A 23,601-nucleotide genomic window follows, 5' to 3' on the forward strand; every position below is an offset into this window, starting at 1 on the left:
GTCTTTATGCTTATTCTATCTGTGTCTATCTGTGCCTTTTCATGATTTGAGAGCCCATCTCCAGTCATGGTCCTAACCCTCAGGGATTTTCAATCATCTGCCACAAGGCCTTTATCTCAAGCCACAGATTTTAAAAAATGCATGTATTATCTACAGTTGCAAATACATGTTGCTTTTTTCTACTCATTTTTACAATGTATAAGTTGGCGTAGCTTTAAATTATTTTCAATATATGGTATTCCCTTGACAAATTTGATGTCTACATAATATCTAACTTCCTTTGGTATCCATTTATCATATATGCTATATATTTTTATTAATAATTTAAAAATTCAATAATTGAATAGCTAGAGAAATAAGAGATTACTTGAATTAGAAAAATCTTGCATATGTGGATAATGTAAATTTGGTGAATTTTAAAATCTAAGGGAAAATATACTTAAATCCTTATGTTTCTCTAAGTACATATGACTTTAGGAAAGGAAATAAAGTAGAAATGACATTGTGAAGTTGATATCTCTATTTAAGTTGCCATTTTATCAATGTTATTTAAGTAATATTCATTACCTTTTTGTTTGAGCATTTCAATCATGCCCATCCACCAATGCTTTTATAAAAGGCATAATTTATAATAGGTAATATGTATTGAAATCCAGATATTTCTCTGCCATCTCTGCAATTTTTCACATATTTGATGTCATGAATACCTTTAAAAATATTAGAAATCGGATAGTGAATTAAATTCTGACACTTATTTCAATATTTGTCCCTTTTCAGACTCTACAGGAAGTTATGTGGAAATGAGAGAGATTCACAGATCATCTTCTCCAAGAGAGAAAATCTTTCATAAATGGAGTTCTGTCTCTGATTTCCACAGGACATTGACATTGTGGCCTTTCCTACTATTTCCAGTGATTCCCAGAACATCTGAACAGTGATGTCTGCCTTGGATTTACAGCTTTCCATGCTGATTGCTTGTTTACTTCTTTGGGGTAGAAAAGTTTGCACTAATTGCTCTCCATGGTGGCTAATCTTTTCAAGAGCTTGATTTTACCTTATATCCATAAGCTTTACAAAGGAATGTTTACAAAGAAATTGGGAAATCCAACCAAAAAAAAAGAGAATCAGCAGCAGAAAAAGAATCAAGATTTTCCCACTGCTGGTCAGACCAAACCCCCCAAATTTTCTAATACTTTGAAAAGCACTGTAAAGAAAATTGCAAAGTGTTCATCTGCTCGCAACTTATCTATTGAAGAAGAAGACGCTAACAGAGACTTTTCCCTCTCTCCTACATTCAGTTATCGAGTAGCTATTGCCAATGGCCTGCAGAAGAATACTAATATAACCAGCAGTGATAATGAAGATCTGCTCAAGAGCTATCTTCCATTGAGAGTTCCTACTCAGAATCATTAAACGAACTAAGGAGCAGTACCGAAAACCAGGAACAGTCAACACACACCATGCCTGTTAGACGCAACAGAAAGAGTTCAAGCAGCCTGGCTCCTTCTGAGGGCAGCTCTGATGGAGAACGCACTCTACATAGCTTAAAACTAGGAGCTTTACGAAAGCTGAGAAAATGGAAGAAAAGCCAAGAATGTGTCTCCTCAGATTCAGAGTTGAGCACCATGAAGAAAACTTGGGGGATAAGAAGCAAGTCTTTGGATAGGACAGCTCGAAACCCAAAGGCCAATTCTCTGGAGCCTGGGTTCAGCTCCTCAGGCTGCATTAGCCAAACACATGATGTCATGGAAATGATATTTAAGGAACTTCAGGGAATAAGTCAGATTGAAACAGAACTTTCTGAACTCCGTGGGCACGTCAACGCTCTTAAGCACTCCATTGATGAGATCTCCAGTAGTGTGGAGGTTGTACAAAGTGAAATTGAACAGCTACGCACTGGGTTTGTTCAGTCTCGGAGAGAAACTAGAGATATCCATGATTATATTAAACACCTAAGTCATACGGGTAGCAAGACGAGCCTGAGATTTTTAAATGTGCCGGAAGAAAGATTCGAGTATGTAGAAAGTGTGGTGTACCATATTTTAATAGATAAAATGGGTTTTTCAGATGCACCAAATGCTATTAAAATTGAATTTGCTCAGAGAATAGGACACCAGAGGGACTGCCCTAATGCAAAACCTCGACCTATACTTGTGTACTTTGAAACTCCTCAACAAAGGGATTCTGTCTTAAAAAAATCCTATAAACTCAAAGGAACTGGCATTGGAATCTCTACAGACATTCTGACTTACGATGTCAGAGAAAGAAAAGAGAAAGGCATACCATCTTCCCAGACCTATGAGAGCATGGACATGAAGTTGTCTACTCCAGAGCCCAAAATCAAGAAGAACAGTTGGCAGTCACCAGAAGACAGTGAGGGAGAGCTAGACTCTGACCTCAATCGAAACACTTACGCTGTGCTTTCCAAGGCAGAGCTTCCCACAAAGGGGAGTACTTCTAAGTCAAGCTCAAAATCACACAGTGCTAGATCTAAGAATAAAAGTGCTAATAACAGCAGAGTTTCAAATAAATCAGATCGTGCTAAAGTGTCCTCCCAGTTGCCGCAATCAAGTGATTTGGGAAAGCAAACCACACCCCAGTATGTGGAGGCAACACCTCTCTGGCACTCACAGAGTGATTTTTTCACTGTGAAACTTAGTCGTTCTGAGTCAGACTTTTCCAAATTGTGCCAATCATACTCAGAAGATTTTTCAGAAAACCAATATTTTACTAGAACTAATGGGAGTTCCCTCTTGTCATCTTCAGACCGGGAACTCTGGCAGCGGAAACAGGAAGGCACACCCACCTTGTATGACCAGCGGTTTGATGGGAGTCCTCAAGGCATCCAAGTACAGAGTGAAATGGAGAATACAGAGACTGTGGATAGTGGAATGAGTAATAGCATGGCATGTGCATCTGGAGACCGAAGTCACTTTACTGATTCTCAGCTCTCTCTACATGAGGATCTTTCTCCATGGAAAGAATGGAATCAAGTAGAGCAAGGGGCCAATTTGGGCTTAGATTCATCCACACAGGAAGCTTTGGACTATGACACAAACAGTCTATCTGACCAACAGCTAGATGTCCTCAATAAAGACCTAGATGACATGGGAAAGTACCACAGTGACCTACAAGATGACTCTGAAAGCTACGATTTAACCCAAGATGATAACTCATCTCCATGCCCTGGATTGGATAATGAACCACAGGGCCAATGGGTTGGCCAGTATGATTCTTCTCAGGAAGGGAATTCTAATGAACTGTACCAAAACCAGGGCCAGTTACCCATGATGTATCGAAGTCAAAGTGAACTGCAAAGCGATGACTCAGAGGATGCCCCACCCAAATCTTGGCATAGTCGATTAAGCATTGACCTCTCTGATAAGACATTCAGCTTCCCAAAATTTGGATCTACACTCCAGAGGGCTAAATCAGCTTTGGAAGTGGTATGGAATAAAAGCACACAGAGTCTTAGTGGGTATGAGGACAGTGGCTCTTCCTTAATGGGCAGATTTCGGACATTATCTCAATCAACTGCAAATGAGTCAAGTACAACCCTTGACTCTGATGTCTACACAGAACCCTATTATTACAAAGCGGAGGAAGAGGAAGACTATAGTGAACCTGTGGCTGATAATGAAACAGATTACGTTGAAGTGATGGAGCAAGTCCTTGCTAAGCTAGAAAACAGGACTAGTATTACAGAAGCAGATGAACAAATGCAGGAATATGACCACCCCTCCTATGAAACACCTTATGAAACCCCACAAGATGAGGGGTATGAAGGGCAGCCAGATGATGTGGTGAGTGAAGGGGAATTGGAACCCTTAAATGAATCATCAGTAGAAATGGAGATAGGAGAAGATGAAAACCAAAACATCCCCGAACCATCACCTGTGGAAATTGCAAAGCCAAAGAGAATCCGCCCCTCTTTTAAAGAAGCAGCTTTAAAGGCCTATAAGAAGCAAATGGCAGAATTAGAAGAGAAAATCCTGGCTGGAGGTACTTACATTTAAATTTATATTTAAATACTACATTATAAGTTAATCATGCTTTAACATTGAGTAGTGTTGTTTAAGAGGATGTTCTGTATTTCTTTGGGAGAATTTAATGCAAGGAATTTGTTTTTTTTTTTAATTCAGTTTTCCCAACAAGTTGGGCTCTATGATGTTGATTCCAACCATATTTCAGACAGGTCATATTGAAATGGGCCCCTATTTTGCACCACTATTGAACAAGATATCTGTGCTAAGTTTAGGCACACACCATAGTTCATGTTAAGCAATTCTGTGGCATTGGTTGTCAAGGAAAAAAAATAGTGAAATCAAAAGATAGTCCCTTCAGCCATAGTCTGGGATCTGCTCCTCAGTTCCATTAGGTTCTTTCATAGGAGCGAGAAGAAAGGTATAGTTAATCCTAACTTTGAAAAGATGGACACTTATATTTAACCCCACCAATCATGGTCTCATGAATGACCATGAACTTTTTTATCTCCTCTTGATGCATTGTGGGAGAATAATACATTCAAGACCCCAGATCATGGCTGAATGGTCAAGAGTCATTGAGGATGAATTAGTAAGGGGGCTAAGAAGAGAGTTGCCTCTTGAAGAGTGGAGTAGGAAGAATATTTTATGTAACAATTCTTAATTTCCTAAGGAAGAAATTTTGGATCAAAAATTTGGTACCTGTGCATAACTATTTGAGTTATTAATGTTTGTATTCATCAATATTTCTGAGTTTATTAATGTTTGTTTTCATCAACCTAACCTCATATGTACTCATCTAAATATCTTAACATTGATTTATATTTTTATTACTTTATATTTTAGGGATTATTATAATCTCTTTTTTAAATGAACTACATTTTATTAATGTTTTCCCAACTATAGCAGTTTCATCTTTGCTTGAAATATTTATATAATGTTTCATAAAGATAGATTCTTGTCATTAGTGATATCTGCTCAAATTATAGAATAGAATAGTTTATGTAGTCAGTAGCTGATTGTTGCTTGTCTTTGCCAAATTGTGATTAGACCTTTTTTTAAAAAAAAAACACCATTTTTTAATTGATAAAGGTTAATAACTGAATAATCAAATACCTTTACTGTTCAATCATTCCAAGCCCTAAGAGAATTAAATAACAATGTGATTTCCTCACTCTAAAAATACATCTATGTAAAGCAACACACTCTATAGAAGTCATTTAAAAGAGATGTATAGTGCATTGGTTATGACTGGTGGTTTTATTCAGAGTGTGAATAATTCTTATCTCTACTTAAGACTGATTTGAAAATGCAAAGTAGTCAAATGTTGTAAATAATTTACATTAATACTTTTTTAGATAATTTGTAATTTGGAGTAGAGGTCCTTATTATGACTCAGATGGTGATTTGTTGTGGTAGAAACAAAAAATTTAGCATTGTGTTATATTTGTAGTTGATATAGAGAAGTCTGTTCAAAGAGAGACAAAACACAACTCTGTGCGCATGTGAGAGAGAAGAGGGAAGGGAGAGAGGAGAGAGATAATAGGAGTTTGAATTGGTTAGGGAACATTAGGGAATATCATAAATAGGATGAGATAAAAACTTCAAGAGAATGGATCTTCAATTTTTAAGAAAGAAACTGTGATATAGATAAATAATAGGATATTATTCAGACTTTGCCTAATAGTTTTCATATTGGGTGCTTTTAATATACATAAAATTCATATACAAACTAAATTAAAAATAAAATTCTAAGTTAGCAAGCTTCTATGCAATACAAGTGCCACTTAAATGTCTAGTGGCACTTCTTGGAACACAGATAGACACTTAGCTATCTATTTGCCAACATAAGAATTCTAAATCAGAGAAAACAATCTTGTTCCATATACCTGGCATTCAAAGCTTAGCTACAGAGAACTCAGATTCTATCAACAATCATCTTGGAACATGGCTTGCTGTCATTCTCTGAGCTGACTTTGAATGAAATCTGTCAGATACTCCCCTGTCCTAGAGGAAATCAGCACACACATCTTCAAGATCCTCTCTGGATGCTGAAAGGCACCAGATTGACTACCCAGGAGGCTGCAGTAGCCTAGATTTTAAAGGCCATCTCACTCTTCCTTGCAGCACGCAGGCAGTTTCTCCTTCCTGTGCTACCAATATGCTTCTGAAGGAAGGGCAGCCAAGGAAGGATGTTTTCCAGGCCTTTTCCCTGCTCAGAGCATCCCTGTGAGGTGCCAATTGTCATGATGGTTTAATCCCCAAGGCCATCTGCTTACTGGGCATTGGACAGATGCCAACAGGTTTTTCTCTCCTTGGCTGCTCAGTCATGGTGAGGTAGCCATGCCATATTTTCTTCATTACTAACCTACACAAATTCAACCATAAACACCTTGCTATAAACCTCTATATATGTTTCAGTGCTGACATAGTTTTCTATAACACAAGCTTGGGCATTTGAATTGTTTCAATGCTGTCTTCAAGTCCTGGTGAGATATGGATATTTGGTGATAATATTTTTGAGAATCTATACCTGAGATGTAGATATTTGGTGATAATATTTTCAAGAATCTTCGGTAGAGTAAGATATTTTGGAGTGTGTGTGGCCAGAAACTTCCCCCATGATGTCAATGTTGTCCTTGTTGCTGGGCCTTTCTGAGTTGGCCCCATTTATGTAAATGATCCAAACTCAGCATCTTACTAGGGACTATCTGATCTTTTACATCCATACAGACAAAAACTAGAATTAACTATTGCCTACTTTAAATTCTTGTATATCTGCTTCTTATGTGCATTTCTCATTTTTGCTTCAAAACTGCACATTGGAAGATCAGAGCTCTTATTATTATCTTTTGCACAATGCCTATACCACTCCTGTTTTTATGCAGAGTTGGCTTTGAGTTCCTCTATGTCAGATAAGGGCTTGAGGGAAGGAAGAAAGAAGAATAAATAAAAAGTAGAAGTTTCAAAGTTAAATCCAAAGGCAAATATAAGCTGTTTAATGGCTAAGGCTATGACTTTTTCATTTAATCAATTTTGATGCTTTTAATTATTTTTATCCTTACAAAGGGATTTCAAGTCAACATGTCAGATTGAGAGTACAATGCATCTTTTAAGTTTTATTTTGAAATTATTTTTGTACAGAGAGTTTCAATTAAACATGGCAGTTTACAAGTACACTGCATCTTGATCAATGTTACCCCTTTCATCATTTTACCCCATCTCTCCCCACCCCATGCCTTTGGTTTACATAGTTCCATTTTCACATACATACATTGAATATCATGACTGCATTTGCCTATGCTTGCTATATGATTTTATCTTCAAAGCCCTTACAAACATGGTTAGAGATACAAGCTTAGAATTCAGCCTTACTGTATTCCAGGTACTTCCTAGGCAATTCATCTGTTTTCCTTCTTTTGCTGTTCACGGTGTCACTATGAATTCATTTCCATTATTGTCCCACTTTACTTACTGGTCAGGAAAGTTATTCATAAGAAACTACTCAATATCACACACCTAATAAGTAGTGCCTCCAGAATTAAATGGATTATTATTTTGGTTATGTAGAATAGCACTTTGCTTCTGTACTTCAAAGTCTACTTTATATTCAACTTGTAAAAAGACATAAAAGTGGAGAAGAGAATCAGCCATCAGGTTTATGCCATAATCAAGGTCTTTCATGAGCCAACAACATTAATGTAAGAGAAACTACATCTTCAGGGACAGTGAGAATTTGATACAAAATAGTTCGCTATTGGTCTTTCTACTTCAAATTTTAAGAGTTTGTAGGGCTCAATAATTGTAGTCCTGCACTTGCTTGAGAATGGTATATTTGAAGGGTGAATACATCTTACTTGGAAGTCAGTTTGACATCATTTTCCTAATAGGAAAATGAGAATCTTGTTCTTTAAGAAACTATGATATTGATAACATGATTACTTATTTTTTTTATCATGGTATACATTTTGTTTTCTAAATGTTCATAGGGCTGTGCTAGATTATTTTGGCTTCCATTTAGCTAGATTATTTTAGCTTCCACATACAATATAAAATTTGAATGCATAAAAAGTTCATGAAATTGATACTTTGGTATGTTATATCCAGAGGTCCCCAGGCTGGCTGGTTGGTAGAATGATCTGGGGAGCTTTTGTCATAGTCATTCCTTTGGTGGTGGTTTAAAATAACCACATTGGGCTGGGAAGGTGGCTCAGTAGTAGAGTGCTTGCCTTGCATGCTCAAGGCCCTGAGTTTGATTCTCAGCACCACATAAGCAAAAAGAAAAAAAGCCGGAAGTGGCACTGTGGCTCAAGCAGTAGAGCGCTAGCCTTGAGCTGAAGAGCTGAGGGACAGCGCCCAGGCCCAGAGTTCAGGCCCCACGACTGGACCCAAAAAATAAATAAAATAAAATAACCACATTATTGAACACTGGAGCCAGAGATATGTATGCAGACTTGTATGAATTAGTGATATAATAACATACATTCTTGTAATAAAACAACAAACACTACCATGCACAATTAAAAACATTGTGAAAACAAGTCTAAAGTGCAGAGTAAAATGCAGTGTGTGGAAGAGGTATCTGCTCTTCTGTGTTCACTTCAGCCAAGAACTAGAAACCAACTAAGTGTCTATGGACTGATGGATGGACAAAAAGAATGTGCTCCACAGGAGAGTAGGTTTTTCAGCCATAAAACAGAATGAAACCCTGTCTTTTTGACAAGATGGCTAGAACTGGTGATCATTATGTTAGGTGAAGAAGCCAAACACAAAAAGACAAGTACTGTATGTTCTCAATTACATAGGTAATAAAAAAAAGCGGAACTCAATGAAGTTGAAAGTGTGGTAGGTATCAGGAGAGGGACACTTATTCTAACCCTCTTCCTCTCAGTCTCTTTAAAAACAAACTTTACTACTTGGTGGGGGTGGGGGAAGGAGTTGGGGAGGTGGGGAGGGAAGGGATGGCAGGGAAAAAACAAAGGAGGGGTAACAATGCTCAATAGGAAATGTACTCATTACCTTACTCATGCACCTGTAACCCCTCTGTACAGTATCTTTACAATAAAAATATAATTTTTAAAGTTATATTTAAGTAGTTGTACAATGGAGGTGCCATTCAACAAAGCAGTTTATGAATACACTGCATCTTAATCAGTGTCACCTCTTCAACATTCTCTCCCCCCCACCCCGCTTTCACTCACCCCTTCCCTTACTTTTCTTACTTTTACGGGTATATACAATGGATTCTGACTGCATTCTCTTCACCCCTCTCCCATTAACCTCCCCCACTGTGGATGGATCCACTTCCTGGTGTTGATTTTTTTGGGAGCTTTGACCTAGTCTTTCTAAAAGAATATACTAGTTGTGGAGGTGGGAGGGAAGGGATGGTAGGGGAAAAACAAAGGAGGAGGTAACAATGCTTGATAGGAAATATACTTATTACCTTGTTTATGTAACTGTTAACCCCTCTGTACAGTATTTTTACAATAAAAATGTATTAAAAATTAAAGATTATACTATTTGAGCTCTCCAAAGAGTCTATTGTACTTAAGGCAATTCATTTGTAACCAGCCAACATGTTTACTTATAGATTATAGGTACATTCTATCTTCCACAAATGAAGGAAACCATGCAACCTTTGTTTCTTTGGGCCTGGCTTACGTTACTGTCTTTCTTTTTCTGTCTCTATCTATATCTTTACCTGCCTGCCTACCAGCCTGCCTACCAACTCTCTATCTCCTTCTCTCTGTCTCTCTCTGTGTCATTTGTCTGTTTTGAGTTTCCCAAGAATCTTCCTTGAAGCTGAGTATAAAGGTACTGATAACAGTAGAAGTCAACTCATTTGCAAAATGATTCGCTATGGTATAGTACATAGTAGCAATTTTTTGACCTAGTATTGTTGCTTTTTAATACTCTATAATGTAAAGTAATTGTCTCTTTTCAGATTTCTCTTTGATGATAATGATCTACTCATGAGGTGCAGTGTTTGGCTTTGATCCATATATATATATGTATACATATATGTATGTATATGGTGTAGGTGGATTCAGTCAAGCTAATGAACACTTTGTTTACCTCCTTAATTTATCTTTTGTGATAAGAATATTGAAAATACATTCCTTTAGGGAATTTGGAATTTACAGTATTTATCATTCACTACAGATGCCATGAAGTGCAATAATAGATCACTCTAAGCTCTTCCTCCAGGTTAATTGAAATTTGATGCTTTTTGATAGTTATCCCTTTACCTCCTCTTTTTCTTTCTCTACTCTCTGCTTCTGTAAGATTGACATTTTTTTTTTTTTTTTGGTGTCGAACTGGGGTTTGAACGCAAGACCTCTTGCTCTCACTTGACTTCTGTTCAAGGCTGGCAACTGACTGACTACCTGAACCATACCTCCTCTTTCAGCTTTCTTTGCTGGTCAAATGGAGATAAGAATCTTGCAGATTTGTCCGCTGTGGCTGGCCTTCAAACCTCAATCTTCAGATCTCAGCCTTCTGAGTAGCTAAGATTATAGACATGAGCCACCAGCACCAGGCTAAGATTGACATTTTTTTATAATTCCACATATAGCCGGGTCCAATAGCTTAGGCCTATAACCCTAGCTACTCTGGAGGCTGAGAACTGAGGATTTCAGTTCAAAGCCGGCCCTAGCTCTAAAGTCTGTGAGACTCTTACTCTCTAATAAACTACACAGAAAAAGCCAGGAGTGGCAGTGTGGCTCAAGTGGTAGAGAGCTAGCCTTGAACACAAAAAAGGCTCAGGGACAGCACCCAGGCCCTGAGTTTGAGCCCCAGGATGAAGAAAATATAAAAATGAAATAAGTTTAAATATATATATATATTCCACATATAGATAAAATCATACAGTATCTACTTTTCATTGCCTTCTTAATTCACTTAGTCTTAATATCATCTCATTGTATCCATGTTGGAGCAGTGGCTCAAGTGTTAGAGTATCTACTTAGCAAGCATCAAGGCCCAGAGTTCAAATCCTAGTAACACCAAAAAAAATCCCAGTCAAGTAATTATGTTTAAATTTGTAGTTTTAAACTTAATCAGGGTTTGTACTTATTTGATTTTCTTAATACAATTAAATGTTTCCTCCTCTGGCTCAAGACACATTTCCACTTCATCAATTTCCCTCACGCAATACTTTTGAAATCTCGTTTAACTTTATTGCCTCATTTGAGTTGTCAAGAGCTTTTACTCTTTTTCTATTGTTCCCAACTGTCAGGGCCACAATGAGATAGAATGACAAGTCATTGGATGCTCTGTATCCCTTGGGTCTTTGACTCCACAGGCAAAACACTGCAGTTGAGCTAATGAGAATCAGGAAAAATAACAACTATTTAGAATTTCTCTACACAGACATTGTTACTGTTGATTTGGGGCATAATTGGATTCCAGTTTCCTAAGACTGACTGGTTTCAGGAACCAATTCTTTATTATTTTTATTATTATTATGGTTACTATGTAGTTGTCCAGAGGGGTTCCAATTCCGCTAAGTTATAAGTGAATACTTCTTGGTGAGTGTCACCCTTCCTTCATTTCCCCTCCATTTTCCTTTTCCTGTCCCTGACATTTTTTTAACATAATGTACATTGAATATAATGACTATGTTTGCTCACCTTTCCTCCCTCCGTTCTTTCCTTTCTTTTTTGGGGGGGATCAGTTGTGGGGCTTGAACTCTGGGCCAGGGCGCTGTCCCTCAGCTCTTCAGTTCAAGGCAAGCACTCTACCACTTGAGACACAGTGCCACTTCCGGTTTTCTGAGTGGTTTACTGGAGATAAGAGTCTCATGGACTTTCCTGCCTGGGCTGGCTTTGAACCTGTGATCCTCAGATCTCAGCCTCCTGAGTAGTTAGAATTACAGGTATGAGCCACCAGCGCCCAGCACTCCCTCCATTCTTTGTCTCCACTTTGTCCCCCCCCCCCAAAAAAATAAAAACAAACATTTCCACTTCCTGGTATTTAATTTAGTAAATAGTACATTAGTTGTTTAGAGGAGTTAAACCTTTAGATTCCTCCCCTAAGTATGCATTTCTTAAACTTTTTTTTTCTATTTAGTACTGAGTAATTTGCCTCATGGCTTTAATGGCAATATGTACTTCTTGCATGTTCACTGACTTGACTCCTTTCCAAGCTCTTCTCCATATTCCTTCATCATCTTCTTCCATCATCTCTGCCCTATATTTCTGCCCTCTCTGCTCTACCCTTGAACCCCAACCAGCAGCCAGAGTGAAACCACTGCTGTCCAGAGTATATCCTTGTGCCAGCCTCTGCAAGACTGTCATCGCCCCTTGTTTTACTCTGAGAGCCAACCCAAGTCCTTACAGTAGACTCACAGTTTTTCTCTACTGCCTTTCCACTCTCTTTTACTATTTTCTACGACTGAGTCTGCTCATTCTGCTCCAATCAGCTGAATAAAATCTGTACCCCTCTGACTCACCAGACATACTCCTATGGTTAGGGCTCATCCAAACAGGCCCAAAGACCAAGAGAACGCAAGGAGTTTATGTTAAAATGCTAGGAAGCACTGTGTGGGAGGGAGGAAATGAGTCAGAAATCCAAGGAAGTTAATAAAAGATATCGATGCTTTGGGAAAGTCAACCCAATTCCACTGAATAAAATACAACCCTGCAACTTCCAGTGTAACTTGTAGACCAGTTACTTTGGTGTTACCTAGGAATATGTTTAAAAGACAAGTTCAGGCCTTATGCTAGACAGCCTGATTTTTTAAAAAAGTTATTTAATTTTTATTGTAAAGGTTATGTACAGAGGGGTTACAGTTACATAAGTAAGGTAATGGGTACATTTCTTTTGGAACAGTGTGCACCTCTTCCCTCATTTTCTCCCAGTTTTTTTTTTTCTTTTTTCTCCCTCCATCCCTTGAACTTAGGGCTTAGACACTGTCCCTGGGCTTTTTTTTTTTTTTTTTTTTTGCTTGAGGCTAGTGTTCCATCACTTGAACCCCAGCTCCATTTCTGGGTTTTTGGTGGTTAATTGGAGATAAGAGCTCATAGACTTTCCTGCCTGGACTACCTTCAAATTATGATAGATCTCAGTCTTCTGAGTAGCTAGGATTATAGGTATCAGCCACCAGTGCCTAACTGATGATCTGAATTTTAATAAGGACCTCAGGCAAGTATAGAATATGCCTCTGAATTACCTGTGCATAGGTAGATAGCTTAGTGTGTTTAGTATCAGTTCTTCAGCTGATTGCTGAAATCTGCTCTATGGGACATTAAAGCTTATACTATATACTGGCTTAGCATAGCCCATGGCCTGGAAATAAACACCAACAGCAACAAAGTCATGAGTGTTCTTGCAGACTTTCTTCAGGTGTGTACAGAGTAGTATCCTAGCATCTGCTATTGAGCCTGTACCTTAGCTCTTCTCTCTCTCGAAAGCACTCTTCCTTCTGGTATTCACTTAGTAAATCTACCTCCTTAAGATCTTTGGTCAAATCTTCCTGTATCTGTGAAGCTTACCTCTTCTTAATTTTGCCAGCTGCCTGTACTACCACAATATCCCTAATTTCTATCACCCTGCTCTTCTCTTCCTCTTTTCAGTCATACTTTGCTTTTGATTTATGTGTAATCTGTTTACTTAATGGGCTGGCTGTCTATTCCTCTGGAAACTTAGATTCTACCAGAGCTGGTATGTCTGCTTGGCTTGCTGGTACTTTGCATTCTAAGTATTTCCTATATCATGAAAACTTTTTTTAAAGTTTTTTTTTATTGTAAAAATAGTGTACAGAGGGTTTACAGTTACATAAGTAAGGTAATGAGTACATTTCCTATCTCATGAAAACTCTTAAATACCATTTGCTATTAAATGCCAAATAAGTGTTGTCTCTAAAAATCACAACAAAAGCATTCTCTTATCATTTGGCATTTAGACTGTTTTCTAGGGATTTTGGGGGGAAGAGGGTAATTATATATAATGCAGTCATGAGGTCCTCTGTTTATAAATCATTTTAAACATTTTCAAGGTGGGCTCTTCAGATTAAATCTCTTCAACCACTAAAAATTGCTGTGTTTCACAACTTTGGTCTAACCAGTCATAAATAAATTTATAAATAAATGCCATACTATTCCCCTTAATCTAGGCAACAGTGGATAGTGATCAAGAGAATAATTCTGTCTTTCTAGCTTATCAGTTTATGATTTGAAGCAATGCTTAACTGAGCTTTGCCTTCTTCGTTTGTTGAATAGGAATGATAAAAAATAATAGTGCTTACCCCTTAGGGTTATTGCAAGGATTGAATTACTTAAATGAGTAACCAGGATAGACAATAACTACATCATTATTAGTTATTGTGAAGTTGAGACCTTTTTAAATGGATAAGTAAGTTTATGGAACTTTAGTTTTACTGTATGTGCATTTTGAAGTTATGAATTGCAGGAGTTGAAATTTTCTCTTTATATTCATATTTTCCCTTTTGAAAACATTTTGCATTTGTGCTTTCTCTTTTGAGAAATGAAGTGTTTTCTAATAGTGTTTTCTCCTTGACTTCATAACAATGTTAGTCTATTATATTACAGGCAAGTGTTTTTCCAACTTAATGTTCACTATAATTTAGTCTGATTATCCATAAATTATGTGCTCTGTGGACATTTTCTATGTGATGTCTTCATTTTTTAATGTAGGAGATTTTCTTCAATAATTACAGGCTGTTTACCTATATTTTGCATTTTATTTCATTATTGCCTTAGTGTTTACTTCATTAATCTCCCTAAAATCCATTTAAGAGCTAAATTCTCACTTGGCTTATATTTGTAAATTAGCCTATAGTTTCTGAGGGAAATTGAGTAAGAGCACAGGAAAGTGGACCAACTCTCTTACTGGTCCAATTCAAGCACCAGAAGTAATGGTGACTCAAATATTTAGGGGAGCTCTTTTTCTAAACTTTTCTAAGACCTCCATGCTGCTCTTCAGAGTGAGGTATAAAATTTCCTCAGGGTATTTCTAATTGGCAAGGGAATTAACTCTAGCTCATGGCTAGTGATAATGGTGCTGCCCAAATAGTTTGAACCTGAAAGCAGGCACTGAGAGAGGCTATAAAATAAGTGCTATAAGGTACACATGTAACATCTGGCTTCATATGAATGATTTGATGTCATCTGTTGAATGAAGCTGTCACTGGGCATAATTCCAGGGATGGGAACATTTCTAGCACCTCATCCTTGCTAAAGTGTTTCTGTCCTGGGGGGGAATACGGTTGTCAGTGGTGAAGAGGATTAGTTGGGAAGATTTAAGGAGACTGTAATATTGTACAACCTGGACTTCTGTATCTCCATTTTGCATGATTCAGCTGGGGCTTGGCATTCCAAAAAAGAAGTTAATTCTGCACTAGCCAGATGTTGCAGCCAAATAATTTCTGGAACATTTTTTCCTATTTGCTAAATGTTTTTTTAATGTAACCACAAAACATTGAATGAAAAGTTTAAAATTTTTTTTAGATTTTTAAAATTTTTAAATATATGTTTTTATTGTAAAATTGCTATACAGAGGGATTACAGTTACATGAGTAAGGTAATGAGTACATTTCCTATCAAGCATTGTTACCTCCTCCTTTGTTTTTCCCCTACCATCCCTTCTCTCCCCTCCCCCAAGTTGTAAAGTTCATTTTAAACATCCTGTCTTGTACATCTCATTGTTACAATGTGTCAACCTGTATCCTTATTTAAGTATTTTGTTATTTCTCTTCCCCTCCCCAAATTATAAAAATGTATATACAAGATGCAGGGCACAAGAATCAAATACAGTGACAACAGGGATTAGACTATGGGGGAAGAACATACAAAAGAAACAAAAAAATCACATAGTACATTATAAATGTGTTAAAAAAATCAATAGCAAGAAAGAACCACTTGTGTCCCTATCATTGTGCTAAACTGTAAAGGTGATGTACAGAGGGGTTACAGTTATATAAGTCAGGTAATCAGTACATTTCTTTTTGAACAGTGTCACCCACTCCCTCATTCTTTCCCAGATTTTCCCTTCCTGATTTCCTCCCGCCCACCCCCCAAGTTATATAATTCATTTCCAGCATAGAGGCCTAGTGGGTTTCACTGCTGAATTGGTTCACCCTTTGTCCCACTGTTTGTTTCTGTGCTTCGCTTCCCCTCCCCAAATCAGATAAACTTATATACAGGACAAAGGGTATAGAAATCAAAAGCAGCAACATGAATGAAAATTCATCATGGAAAGACTGTAAACTTGTGAAAAAATGCAAGTTGGTCGGTGCAATCTTAATAGTGCTTTTTCAAGTCGAGTACACCTGCAGATTTGGGCAAATGATTAAATATGTGGATACAACTGAGAACTAGAATTTCCTCTGTGAAAGAGAAAAGGTACAAATCCAAATATAAAATATGGAGGACAAAGCACACACTCAAATGTTCATTTGTTTAGTGGCTTAGCCTTTAGCAAGCATCTACTCTGGCTGGTTTTAGACATCAAGGTTGTGAAGTGAGGTGACCCACATCTTTTACATAAAGGATCTCACTAAGGGGTACTTATTAAAGTCTGAACATGGCTACTCCTCTTTCTAACAGAGAGGCTTATGTCATGCTTGCTTGCTAGAGAGCAAGTTTGGTTCATATCACAACTGTATTAGAATAAGCTTTGGTGAATTCATCTTATGTCTTGAAATTCTTTTTTCCAAACAGTAAGTGGGTAAGCATCTTTTCATCACAGTCTATTTTGGACATGGAAAATTCTCCTAATTTATTTACATTATACTAAAAGCAGCCTTGTACAACATGTGGATTTCACAGAGAGAACACTGTCTAGCAAAAGGATTTGGGCAATACTTACCATGACTGTTTTTGGAACTCGCAAACCATCTGATACTGGAAATTATACCACTTCATGTTTTGCTACTTAAATGTGAATGGGCTTTGAATTTTAAAACCCAAGTCTAGACTTCCCAGTTTCTTTTTAGCAGCAGATTAATTTTCACTCTGAGGCTGGTCTGGGGTAGAAATCACAGGAAGGGAGCAAGTTATGTCTTCTCTAAGCAATTTTGAGCTTTTGTCATCTTGGTAGGCACAAAGAAGAATGGGAAAAGAGTCTCTGAACAACCATCTATGTAGGGTGATTTCAGTTGGTTCTTGTCAAGGGACATATATTCCTGTTGGTGCCACAAATATATATTGATGTGGGTTGTTTTGATGAATCCCAAGCTTGGTGGTAAATGTTACCACTGGAGCTGTCCTGTTTGGGGCAGCTTCAAGATTTTATTGGCTCTTCTTTAAGATTTATTTTGGCTCTGTTGTAAGTCCTGTTCTTTCCATCTGCCTTGTGCAGATCATATAGCTACACTGCTATATTCTCAGCTCTCTGATTTGATGGATGGGTCTGGTGGTACTCTTAGAAATCATTTTTCTTTGTGTCTTGTACCACCCATAGCTTTAGCTTTAATTCAGAGTATTGTTAACAAATTCATATTGAAATATAATCTGCAAACTATAAAATTTACCTTTCTATATTAAAAACTCATCAACTGTATTCATTAACTGTGATTGAAGATACACAATATGTTCTTTTCTCTCAAATATACTAATTGCACTCAGATTGTAGTTCAGGGTCAGATTGTTGGAGAACTAAGTGTAATTTGTGGAGGGGAAGGGAAAAAAACAAATTGTTTAAATAAGGATACAGGTAGACCCATTGCAACAATGAGATGTACAAGACGTTATGTCGAAAAACAAACTTTACAACTTTGGCTGGGGGGAGGTGGCAGGGGAGATGGAAGGGCAGGGGTGGGAAGGGGAAACAAAGGGGGAGGCAACAATGCTTGATAAAAAATGAACTCATTACCTTGCTCATGTAATTGTAACCCCTCTGTATGATATTTTCACAATAAAATAAAAAAAATAAAAAGATGTTAAGCAATTACTTTCTCTGATTTTAGGCTTCTGGAAGAAAAATTGTACTTCAGGATATATATATATATATATATATATATATATATATATATGCATCATGCATCCATAATTGTATTAGTGCCCAAATTCCATTTATATCACATCTATACCCCTTTCTCTCTCTGATTAAAGCATTTTTGGAATGCAAAGTCCACCATAAAAACTTGTTAGGAAGTTTCTAATCCTTATGTCCAAGTTCAGTTCTTGGAATATTACCTCATTTATTAGTAAAATGGTGCATCAACCCCTTTAGGCATACTGAAGGGGCAGATAGCAGAAGGAGCAAGAGGGTAGAGAAAAGAAGGGAAGAACTTCTCATCGTGGAGATAAGAGAGTGTGGAAGAGACACATCCCTCTCTACTTGTGTGATGATTTACTGAGAATGGACACAAACAGGTCCTGAACTAGCTTATTGTAAAAGACTACCACAGACACTTTGAGAGTCAAAGCAGTGATTGAGGAGGCTCATTAATCTTAGGAAGTTCATGTGAGAAGAAATGGCTTGCCATCCTACAGAAAAACATGTGTTTTTTATCTTCAACTTTCCGGATGAGAGTGCTTACCTTTCTGTCCCCAGATATCTTCTCTGTATACGAACTGAAATTTCAGTTAGAGTTAATAAGGAAACATTACTGCGTAGGTTAACGAGTATGTGGGGAGATGATTAGTCATAAACTTAATGTGAATTAGCTTAATTAACTTTCCTTCAAATCTGGCTGATACTCCTTAAGAAGATACTACTACTAGCATTGGTTTAGGAAAAGGGATTCCAAAGCAAGACTGACACAGGGATGAGTAGGAGGCATGTGGACATCCCAGGTTTCTTTCTGTGGTAGAGAAAGATGGTGAGTTTAGAACCCTTTGGGTGGGACAGAACTGAGCATAAATCAGAGCAAGCATATGTCTTATCATTTAAATTTCAATAGCCCTTTTGAGAAGCCACTGTTTTTCAGCCAAGAATAGTGGTCATTTGTTTTTTAGTATCCTCATTTACTTCAGTGTTGCTTTCTTTATCATTTATAACTAGAGGATGTCTAAGTAGAGGGAAATAGTGTGTGCATATGTGTTGTATAGCTATATATTTTATATATAAATAAATTTACATATATATTTCAATAGCATGGAGGGAAAGTTTACAAAGGATTCTGTCTTGGAGTGAATCCTGCGCTGGAGAATCTGAAACAGAATTTCAGATGATAAAATGGGCATTTAGGAGTTCCATAGAGAGAATGCCCAATGTTTTGGGTCCCCCATGAATTTCTGAGACTTGCTTCCACAACCAAGTAATGAAAGGAATTGTAGGGACATGACTTCGCATTCCCCCTCTTTGTATATAACTTCTCCTTGTCACAGTGTCTCTCCTCCTTCCTTTAAATTCATCAGGTATATGGCCTTTTTGCGTCTTAACTATTGGTGAAATTCCTCATAAAGAATGATTAACCTGTGAAGGTAAGGCAAGGTACAGAGCATTGTTCAGGGGTCATCATTCTATGTTTGTTTCTCTCATTATTACTGCCCAGAAAAAGAATGACTGACTCTGCACACCCCTGATCAATAGTTGCTAAAATGCAACTAATAAAGAGATGATCCATCACCCTGAAGTTTGAGAAAATGTGTGTTTCCCTTAAGAGGGGGATACCATAATGAAATCTTTCCTCTCGGTACAAGGCTGAAAGAATCAGTGGTTCAGACTTTCACCATCCCCCTAAGTTAGAATCAGCAGAGACTAAATCTGCACTGTTTCAGTGAATATGCACGTAGGAGATGCAAGACAATGCAGTGTGGCTGATTTCCCAAGAGATGCTGCTAGCAAACAGACATTCATTCAAAAGAATAAAATGGAAATCTTCCAAATCCATATTTACTCACGTCTCACTTCCCTTCCTCATTTCCCATCCTTCTTGCTCCTCTGCGTTCAATCTACCAGCAAGAATCACCACCTAAAATCTTGTTAAGTGCAGTTAGATAGAAACAACGAGAGACACTGTTCAATTTACCGTCAGGAAACAGGCTTTAATTGAAGAGCTCCAATCTCTGTAGACAAGCTTGCCAAAAATCTTGGAGTACTGAATTGGCCATTACTGGCCCTCACTGAGACTTTTGAAGAAAATCTTGTGTTTAGTTCTCAAAATTGGAAAGAGATAAGAGTACTTGAAAAGTGAAATATGTGAACAAATTCACTGTGCAAGATTGGTGGCTAATATACTTTTGTTATAGAAAACTGCTCAGATTGAAGATTCGTTCACTCCAGTTTTCATGGTACTTTTGGAATTCTGAGTTAATATCTAGGTCTCCACATTAGATATGCAGACCGCACAGTCTATCTTCGAGCTCTGCTCTGCAGTATGCATTTCAATTTGTGTGGAGAGTCAGGAGCTCACTTTTAGCATGGATGCAAGAGATAAACACCAAGTATAGTCATGAAAGTCCTCAGGGATATACTTCCTGGCAGTGACCTGCTTTACTGGGAAGACAAGGATGCCAGCTCTAGAGTATGCTCTTCAGTTCTGCCCGGACTTCTGCAGTTTGTTTTGTCTTAGTTCCCTCAGTTCCCCCATGTGCCCTCTGTTTTGTTTTTTATTATCACCAGCCCACATTATTCACCTTTTTTTCACTGTTCCCTTTTAGACCTGAATTTATTTTTTTAGTGTGATGTACCACGCTAAGGTGACTCAGAATATTGGGCCTGAGCCTATTTCTCTTCCTTCCTCCTCCTCCCTCTGTCCCTTATTTCCTTCCCTCCCTCCCTTCCTTCTTTCCTGCCCCTCCCTTTTCTTCTTTCTTTCCTTTCCCTCATTTTCTTCTTTCCTTGCTTTCTCTTTTCTTCTCTGTTCTTCCTTATTTTTCTCTTTCTCTTCCTCTCTTTCTGTTTTTTTCTCTCTTTCTTTCTCTTTTTTCTTTCTTCCTATTATAACACATTAGTTATACAAAGGAGAAGTTCCTCCTGACATTTCCACATACATACAGTCTATTCTAATCAATTTCCTATTCTGTTAATTGCTCTCTTCCTACAATTTCAACAAGTTTTATTGTTCTACTTTCATGCATGCAAACAATCTACTTTGACTATAGTCATCCTCATTTATTCCGCCTGTTAGCCAATCCTCTCCCACAAGTCTTACCTGCTTCGATGTAGCCTGGTTATCTTTCCTTGTCTTTTATCTCTCTATTGATCAACAGCTTTCATTGAGATTCTTTTAGTTATTTTTTTATTTTTTATGATGAGAATACTGTACAGAGTGGTTACAATTACATGGGCAAGGTAATGAGAGCATTTCTTATCAAGCATTGTTGCCTCCTCCTTTGTTTTATTTTATGTTTTTAGTTTTTTTTTAATTGTGAAAATACTGTACAGAGGGGTTAGAATTACATGGGCAAGGTAATGAGTACATTTTTTTTATCAAGCATTGTTGCCTTCTCCTTTGTTTCCCCTTACCACCCCTGCCCTCCCGTCCCCTTCCTCCCTCAGCCAAAGTTGTAAAGTTTGTTTTTTGACATAACGTCTTGTACATTTCATTGTTGGAATGGGTCCGTCTGTGTCCCTATTTAAACAATTTGTTTTCCTTTCCCCTCCACAAATTATACCAACATCAAATACAGTGAAAACAGGGGTTATACCATGGGGGAGGGACATACAAAGCAACAAAGAAATCATCTTATAAATATGTGAAACAATTGCAAGAAAGAAAAAAATTTGAGTCCTTATCTTGGGGTTCATTTCACCTAATATCAACTTACCTGACCGTTTCTGCTTGTCTCAGACATATACTAGTAATTGCAAATAAAGGAAACCATAGGAACTATGTTCTTTGGGCCTGGCTTACTTCACTTAATATAATTTTTCCCAAGCCTTTCCATTTCCTAACAAATGAAGCAATGTCATTCTTTCTGATGGAGGCATAGAATTCCACTGTGTATATATACCACATTTTCTTGACCCATTCATCTACTAAGGGGCAACTGGGTTGGTTCCATATCTTAGCTATGGTAAATAATGCTGCAATAAACATAGTTGTCATTGAGATTCTTTATGCTATTTTCACATATACCTATGGTATATTTCAAAATTACTCACTTTTCCTTCTCCCTTTCCCAAATAGTCCCTTAGTTAGACCCAGGTTCTATGTATATACATATATATGCATGTAAGTATATGTACATATGTATATATGTACTTGTCCAGGAATATGTCTTTTAGATCTGTGAGCAAAACTCATATCTAAATCTTTGAGCTTGTTTTGTTTTGCTCCATATGATATTCTCCAATTCCATTTATGTTCTTGAAAATGATATGATTTTATCTTTATGTCCATGTAATATTCCATACTGCATAATGCATATATATATGTGTTCATATATGTACATATATATTCACATACACCAATCAGATTCCATTATTTTATTGTAAATAGTATTATGCCCCTTTCTTGATGGCAGAGGCATGCTGGAACAGTATTTTAGGAAAAAAGCTCCCTAATCTTAGAGGTTTAACGCAAAAAGGATTTGTTCCTTGCCCACATAATAGCTCAATGCTGATTGGGAGGCTTTCTTCAAGTGAGGATATGAGAATGCAGATATATAAATATACAGATACCATTTCCAGGTAGTAGGAGAAACCCAGAACTTTCTTAAGGACATGAATTCTAAAGGACCAGGCCAGTCTGTTGGCTTAGAGTTAGTCCATGACTCCAAGCTAATGCCAGTGATATTGGCACATTTATTCCTCCTGTGTGCTGAGGAAGAAACAATGGTGTTATTGAACATCTTCATATTTCTCCTACACTTACTAATGACATTGATTCCCAACAAAGAGGAGAATTACATTACTTGTGCACTGGCTTGAATATGTTTCCCAGTTGTTCACAAGGTGGAAAATTACTTGTCAAATTCATATGTTGATTGTGTTGAGAGGTGAGGTCTTTGGAAGATATTTAAGATTAGATGAGATAATAGATGTGTGGTGAGCAATGATGGCATTAGTGGTTTAAGAAAAAAGTGGGAGCAAACTGTGCTGGCACATCCTGCTCTATTGGACCATGCATTGCTTCCCCACCCCCTTGTCCCAGATGCAGCAAAAAGGCCCTGAGCAGATGACAGCATCTTTAAGTTAGACTTCCCTGCTTCTTGAATGATAAGAAACAGATTTATTTTCTTTCAATCACACCCAGACTGTGGCTTTCTGTTAGAGCAACACAAAATGACTAAGAAAACTGACTTAGAGAAACCAAAACAAATACAGTTTAATTCATTTTTTTTTTTCTTGAATGAGTAACCACACCACATATGTTACTAGCTTCTGGAATGAATACTCAGCATAAAATTCTGGAGATTTGAGCTACCTTATCGTCTCTTAATTACGACTTTAATACTGCTTGGGTAGTTTTTAAGCAAATAAAAGTTAAAACTCTTAAGCCAATTATCACAGTCAATTCCAGAGTAGCTTCTAGGAATAGTTTATTTTATTTATGTAGTTAGTGTCAATGAAATATATTGTGGATCCTATGATAAATAGTAATTTCATTAAGGTTAAATCTAAGGCTCTTCTTGCCTTTTGGGAGATAATTTAGCACCTATTAAGTACTGAATAAAATTGTGTCTTTTATTAGTTGGTTTCTGCTTTGATAAGGAATTTCTCCAGTGGGTTTGAAGATAAGCTTTTTAAATCCTTTGTTAGCAAA

The 23,601-nt window shown here is 37.3% G+C and overlaps 1 protein-coding gene across 1 annotated transcript in view; it reads left to right on the forward strand.

Annotated features, from left to right (window-relative positions):
• Positions 1–1,017: 1,017 nt before the first annotated feature.
• Positions 1,018–23,601, forward strand: part of Unc13c (unc-13 homolog C) — a 279,587-nt gene continuing 257,003 nt past the window's right edge. The window contains 2 exon segments of the mRNA XM_042687992.1: positions 1,018–1,366; positions 1,369–4,002. Coding sequence (XP_042543926.1) covers positions 1,021–1,366; positions 1,369–4,002 — 2,980 coding nt within the window. The 5' untranslated portion in view covers positions 1,018–1,020.

Source organism: Dipodomys spectabilis, unplaced genomic scaffold (assembly GCF_019054845.1).
Source record: "Dipodomys spectabilis isolate Male_0828 unplaced genomic scaffold, ASM1905484v1 ptg000108l, whole genome shotgun sequence".
NCBI lineage: Eukaryota > Metazoa > Chordata > Mammalia > Rodentia > Heteromyidae > Dipodomys > Dipodomys spectabilis.